The following is a 6,883-nucleotide window of genomic DNA, read 5'->3' on the forward strand; positions in this document are numbered from 1 at the left end:
TCAGATGGAGGAAGAAGAAAAGATAATTCGATAATGTACACCTTCATTTTCTGTGGTCTCCTGATGGAGAGGTAATCAAGAATTTACGATTATTTTTTCTGACATATTCTTCAGACTGTTGTATAAGTTGAATGATGATAATTTTGTTTAAAATATTATATGCATTTGTATAGATAAAGAAACTTTAAAAGGATTGAAATTAAGAAAAACACTTGATATTTGAAACAGGCTAGAATTAGAATCAGTTTAGAATTAGAAGTAATTATATAACAAAAAAGTAAAATAAGATTATAACATGTCTTTAATTAACATACAAAAATATACAATTTCTCAGATTCATTATGTTATGCCTGTTATGACACTTTATAAGATATTCATGTAAACATTAAAATTCTAATGTTCCTAAATTTGTTGATGCCATATTATTATCAAGAGAATATTTTACATATATAGTTAATAGTTTCAAATGAAAATATATTCTCCATAAAGCATAACAATAATCTGCATTTTGTAAAATACAGTAATATAAATTTAAGAAAACAAAATGATTTTTTTTAATAAATTCCAAATTTCTTATTAAAGAAAGATTAAAATAATTTAGTTGAATTTCATCAGAATTAGTTCGAAATAGAATTTCAGAATTACTGTCTGGACATGAAGGAAATTGTGACCATCTTTCAGAGTTATTTCCAATTATTCATATAGGATTTTGATTAGTTTAGCTACTACACGTACGTTGAGACTATTTCCAAGTAGCCGATAACACTGCTTCACTGTTATCTTCTCAGGAAACCCTAGAAAAGAGAAATAACAATTTATAATACAATCGTTTGTAACCTTAACTTCCAGAAATGATAGGATGTCTTTTAGTAAGGGCACAGAGGTCATTTCATAAATAAATTGTCTACATAATGAGACATTGTCATATCACACTATATTATATTACATACTATGTTCAGTATACATACACGTAAACACATAATATCCACAGAACTTATAGAGACCCATGTATTAGTGCACTTCAGAAAAAGCAGGGGCTACCATTATTTCACAGTTGTTTCCTTTATTTCATAACAGTTTTATGCAGATATAATTCACATACCATAGAATTCATCCTTTTAAAGTGTACAGTTCAGTGGGTTTTAGTATAGTCACGAAGTTTTTCAAGCATCTCCACTATCTAATTCCAGAACATCTTCAACACTTCAAAGAGAAACCTGGCACCCATTAGCAGTTACTTCCCATTTCCCCTCCCCAACCCAGCCAATAATCTACTTTCTGTTTCTATAGATTTGTCTATTCTGAACATTTCCTATAAATGGAACCATATAATATGTTGCTTTTTGTGTCTGGCTTCTTTCACTTAGCATAACGTTTTCAAAGTTCATTCATGTTGGAGCATGTACCTTTCATTCATTCCTTTTTTTTGGCTGAATAATATTCTACTGTGTGAACACACCACATTTTATTTATCCATTCCTCCACTGATAGACATTTGGGTTGTTTCTATTTTTTGGCTATTATGAATAATGCAGTTATGAACATTCATGTATAAGTTTTTATGTAGACACATGTTTTCAATTATCTTGGATACATACCTAGGGGAAAAATTGCCTGTTCATACAATAACTCTATGTGTAATGTGGACATTTGGGTTGTTTCTATTTTTTGGCTATTATGAATAATGCAGTTATGAACATTCATGTAGAAGTTTTTATGTAGACACATGTTTTCAATTCTCTTGGATACATACCTAGGGGAAAAATTGCCTGTTCATACAATAACTCTATGTGTAATGTTTGAGAAACTGTCAGACTGTTTTCCAAAGCACCTGCACCATTTTATATTCCCATTGTTTTCCAAAGCACCTGCACCATTTTATATTCCCATTAGCAGTGTTGAGAGTTCCAATTTCTCCACATCTTCACCAACATTGTCATTGTTTATCTTTTTTATTTTAGCCATCCTAATGGGTATTAGGTGATATCACATTGTGGTTTGACCTACATTTCTCTAACAACTAATGACACTGAACATCTCTTGCATGTGATTATTGGCCATGTCTATCTTCTTTAGAGAAATGTTGATTCAAATCCTTTGCCTATTTTTAAACTGGTTTATTTTTTCTTTTTATTGTTGAGTTGTAAGAGTTCTTTATATATTCTGGATACAAGTCTCTCACAGTTGTTTTTTATATTCTGCTTCAATAATTGACTTTCTCATGTTGGACTTCTGTTCACTACATTCTTCTCAAAACAAAAAGGCCCACAGATACTACATTTGCTGGAACAGGTCCTGCAAATATCAGCATAAAAAACTGTCCATATATAAGAGTATACAATATAATGTTAGCTACAATGTCAGGATTTCACATTCAGTCCCTTTTGACACAGCAATTAAATTAAGGCAAGTAAATTAGATAATAAAATGAAGGAAATAATTAAAGAGCAGTAAGAATAGCAAACTTTGATATAATTCTAAGGACCAGAAGGTAGAGTTGGTTATGGTGAAGTTGCTTCATCAACACTTGGCATTATATTAACTGCAATAAAATAATAGCAATTACTATAATAAAACTATTTTGCAATTGAACATGACAATTAAGTTGCTATTCTAAAGACAGTATGCCTTAGGCAAGAACATTACTCATCTCAAAAATTATTTAGTTCAAAGTATCCAGAGGTACAAATGTATCTACAAACAAGCTTTTAAAATATCCCAGGAACAATCTTTTGTAATGTTAAGATTACACAGGAGGGGAAGAAACATTTGAAAACAAACAAATCAGATCTGTAAAAATTATGTGTGTGTGTGTTTGTGTGAATGTATATATCTGTGTATATTTTATATAGAGATATGAAAATCTAAACTAACTTATGGAAAAATATTACATAATTTTGTAAGTTAAAAGGCAACTTCTTAGATACATGAAAAATAACAAGCATAATCCTCAAAAACAAAGAAACATAGAATTAATGAGGTCAACATAGTAGCTTTCATGCAGTTAAGTGTAGGTTAGCGTCCCTCTTTTCCAAAGCCTGCGACCTCACGAATGCAAGCTACCAGTCACAAAGAGAACCAGGACAAAATTTACAGAAAGATCAATGCAAACCCATCACTGCCAGTGGACAACAGCTCAAACAGTGCCCGTTTGTGGGCTCAGAGTCAATAACATTGGAAACACATGTGAAGGGCAGTGTGTCTGGTGCTGTTCAGTGGTAACATCAGGGCAAGCTTGGCTGCACAAATATACCACATTTTAAAAGACTGACTCAGCAATGTAAAAGACTTTTAAAAAATGTATTACACATACATATTCAGAGAACTTTGAAAAATTCTATATTACCAACCTGAAATTTAAAAAATAATGAGAAAAAATATATATGAAGTAAAGCTTATAAAAGCAAATAAATGTCTATCATTTAAAAAATAAAAGCCAACACTTAAAGTTTATACTATGTCTCAAATATCGTGTTAGTATTTTATATATACTAACTCACTTAACTGTTACAACCACCCTATGAAGTAGGCGCTATAATTATACCCATTTTTCAGATGAGTAAACTAAGGCAGAGAGAGATTAAGGTGAAGCTAGGATTCAAAGTTAGTCTGCCTCTGGACTCTGTGCTCCTTACCAAGTTTCAGTATTGCCAAAGTGAATACTACTCCTTGAAAAAAAAAAAGTACTGGAATAAAACTTAGGAACTATTTATATTAGTCAATCTCTTTTCTCTGTTAGTAATGTAAAGTATGTCTAACTGCTTATCCAAAAAAAAAAAAAGAAAAAAGGAAAAAAAAATAGCAACTAGGAAAGCAGAGTGAGAATCACAACTCTTGAGTCCAATGCCCAGCTCTGTACTTGTGCTGCGATATTCTCACTCACTTTGTGACATAAACTAAGACAAGGAAAGTCTGTTTTTCTTAAACAACACTCCCTAGGATATTTGGGACTGAATGAGATCACCAAGAGAAAGGCAGGGAGTAGAAAACAAACCTGGTTGCTGTGACTACACTTGGAGAATCAATTACCAAGAGGGTAGTCAAGTTATATGAGCAGTTTGTTCCCAAGGTACAAAAGGATTGTGTTCCAAAACCTCATGTGTAAATCCATTATTTAGAATTTGAAATATGATTGATTTAACCCACTACTTATTTCAAGAATGATACTGTATTAATATTACAATAGTATTGGATTTAACAAAGTTTAGTTTTCCTGCATCCAAACTCCCAATCAGAGTGCTCAGAAGCATGTTTCCTCCTCTGTAGCCTTGGAAGCAAGTTGGGGAGCTGATCTCTCCCCTGCCCATTAGCCAGGTACTGGGAGCACCCCCACCCCAGGCCTAAGAAACTGATGGGCTCCTTGGAGCTGGGAGCAGTGGCCCCAGCAATGGGATCAGGCCAGGATGCTCTAAGAAGGCCAAGGCAGCATGTCCACTCTCTTCATAGCAACAACCCCTGGGTTTCCTGGACGGCCAAAGGAGTCAGGCCCTTGTCCTTCCCCCTCTGCGACTATATCTTCACTTTTTTTTTTGAGATTCCCTGTTGCAGACCCCCTAATCTTTTGTCAATTCTGACATGTGTGCTCCAGATCACCCTTTCTTTGTTTAGGAAAGTTCCCTCCTCGACAGCCTCTCTACCTTTTCTTTGCTCCACTGAAACCTTGTAGGGAAGAACAGAGGCACAACTGATAAGAACGTACCTTTGAGAAGGAGAATAAATACAAATGCATCTCCACCCCCCAAAATTCCTCAACTGCCTTTTAAGTTTGTCATAAAAAAAGACAATCATAGGCATTCTTGCACAAGCTCTTGTGTGGGATAACTAGCATGGGACCTCTGGAAGCAAGGAAATACACTGAAAAGGGGACGCTAATAATACCACCCATGGGGAGAGAGAAGGAATTGCTGAGTTGCCCCCTCTGCCCATGCAAACCACTCTTTTCCACTAATGGAGTGGGGAGAGTTGAGTCAGAAGGAAATAGACTTAGGCAGGTTGTGAGAGAAAGGGAAAAGAGGGCAGGAAAAATGCCCCAAATGGCACAATCAGGAAAGGAAGGTTTCTTGAACCCATCTTTCTGAGCAAGGGTTTATTCATAAAATACACATTTGAGATCCTAATGAACGTTGGGAGCTTTAATAAATGCAAGCTGAGGTCTGCACATGTCCCACATACCAAACTCTGGAGGAAATCCAAGGAGATTTGCTATTTCTTTTGGTGTAAAATATCGCAGTTTTAGCATTAACAACTTTGTTATCTTTTCTTCTTGTGACAAATTGGAAAGGGATTTGTAGATATTCTCAATCTGTAAAAAAATACAAGTTAACTGAAAAAGTAGCGTGCGACTAGATCTGTTAAGGTAAGATTGCCTACTGTGAGACAGTTTAAAAACGATGGGCATATAGTCTGCTGTGACACATGGAGCAAAATGCACAGGGCAAAAGGTCTCTGTGCAGTAAACTATATAATTGGCTCAATAATGGCAACATAAAATTTCAAGGTTAACATTGAAAAGATCAGGATACTTTTCAGTCTATCTGTCATTTTTGACCCTTTAAAATTAAATCATAAGCACGTAAACAATAAATGACAATATAACATAAAAGAAATATAGTGAAAGACACAAAGGAAACTTGGCCAACCAACTAAGTCAATTGTACAATGCTAAGAAGAAGACCATTAAAATGTTTATTGTTGATAATCCATTTCATCAAATTAAGATACTTTCTTAAAATGATAAAATATAATGATTTCTCAAAACTAGAAATTCATTTGCTTATGATAGAATTTTTACCATGGTAAATTTTATTCAGAGTTCAGAGTCTGAATCAATATAAAAGAAGATAATGTGATCTCACTTTAAAATTATTCAAAAATATATAAAACTTGCTATATATCCAGCTTGTATTCAATCATGACATCATGAGGAGTTTACAACTAAAGGATTAATAAGGTGCATTACTGAAACACATTTTTTTTCCTTAAAAGGAAGTTTGTGCTATAAAGGACAGCTCCAATATTAACATGTCTGTGCAAAATTTGAGGGAACATATACTACTGTAGGCTAAATTTCAATTTACTATTTATGGACTAAAAAGAAATGCAGAAGGTAAGAACAAGAAAAAGGAAAATAAAAGCATAAAACTTTCTTTGTACATAAACTCACATATGGCAACAGAAAAAAAAAAAGATTTCCTCTACAGTAAAGAAATACTATGTACTTCAAAAAGTTCATGGAAAAATAGAATTAAAAGATCTTTGCATGAACTTTTTGACAACCCCTCATATATTAATATTTGAACATGTAAAATTATTTCAATGTCCTCAAATTGAGTATTAAATATAATATTATTTAAAAGTTTTCAAATATTTTAGTTTTAAAACATACATAGTACCTGCACATCCTCTGCAGTTTGTAACACAGATCCTGTCCCTTCTATGTAGCTTCCATAACTGAAAAATTAACACAAATATTATGCAGCACCTAATGTATTTGTTAATGCTAAATTTCTTAAATATTTCTTGAATGAATCAATCAATCTGCATAGTTACATCCTTTGGAAATAGCTTGAATAGTATCACATAAATATGCTTTGTAACTGAAAAATGACTAGGCAAAAGACATAAGATAGTTCTACTTAAACTTCTCAGAAATTGAACATGGCACAGTTTTTTGAGTTGTATAAAACCACTGAATTACATATTATTAATTATTGTTTCCTTGTATTAATTGTCATGTCTTTAATGTTCATCACTAGAAAGTATGCACATTATATACAAATGCTAGTCAATATTGGCATCTTGACACATTTAGCCAAATGTTGGGGGCCGGCCCGGTGCCACACTGCTACAGTGCACCGCTTGGGAGTGCGGCGGCGCTCCCGCC

General features: G+C 33.5%; 1 protein-coding gene across 1 annotated transcript in view; it reads right to left on the reverse strand.

Moving 5' to 3' along the window:
• Positions 1 to 230: 230 nt before the first annotated feature.
• TRDMT1 (tRNA aspartic acid methyltransferase 1) overlaps positions 231 to 6,883 on the reverse strand; it is a 64,742-nt gene continuing 58,089 nt past the window's right edge. The window contains 4 exon segments of the mRNA XM_008582487.1: positions 231 to 696; positions 699 to 794; positions 5,173 to 5,302; positions 6,393 to 6,450. Of these exon segments, the coding sequence (XP_008580709.1) occupies positions 386 to 696; positions 699 to 794; positions 5,173 to 5,302; positions 6,393 to 6,450 (595 nt within the window). The 3' untranslated portion in view covers positions 231 to 385.

The sequence above is a fragment of the Galeopterus variegatus genome, unplaced genomic scaffold (assembly GCF_000696425.1).
Source record: "Galeopterus variegatus unplaced genomic scaffold, G_variegatus-3.0.2 Scaffold2637, whole genome shotgun sequence".
Lineage (NCBI taxonomy): Eukaryota > Metazoa > Chordata > Mammalia > Dermoptera > Cynocephalidae > Galeopterus > Galeopterus variegatus.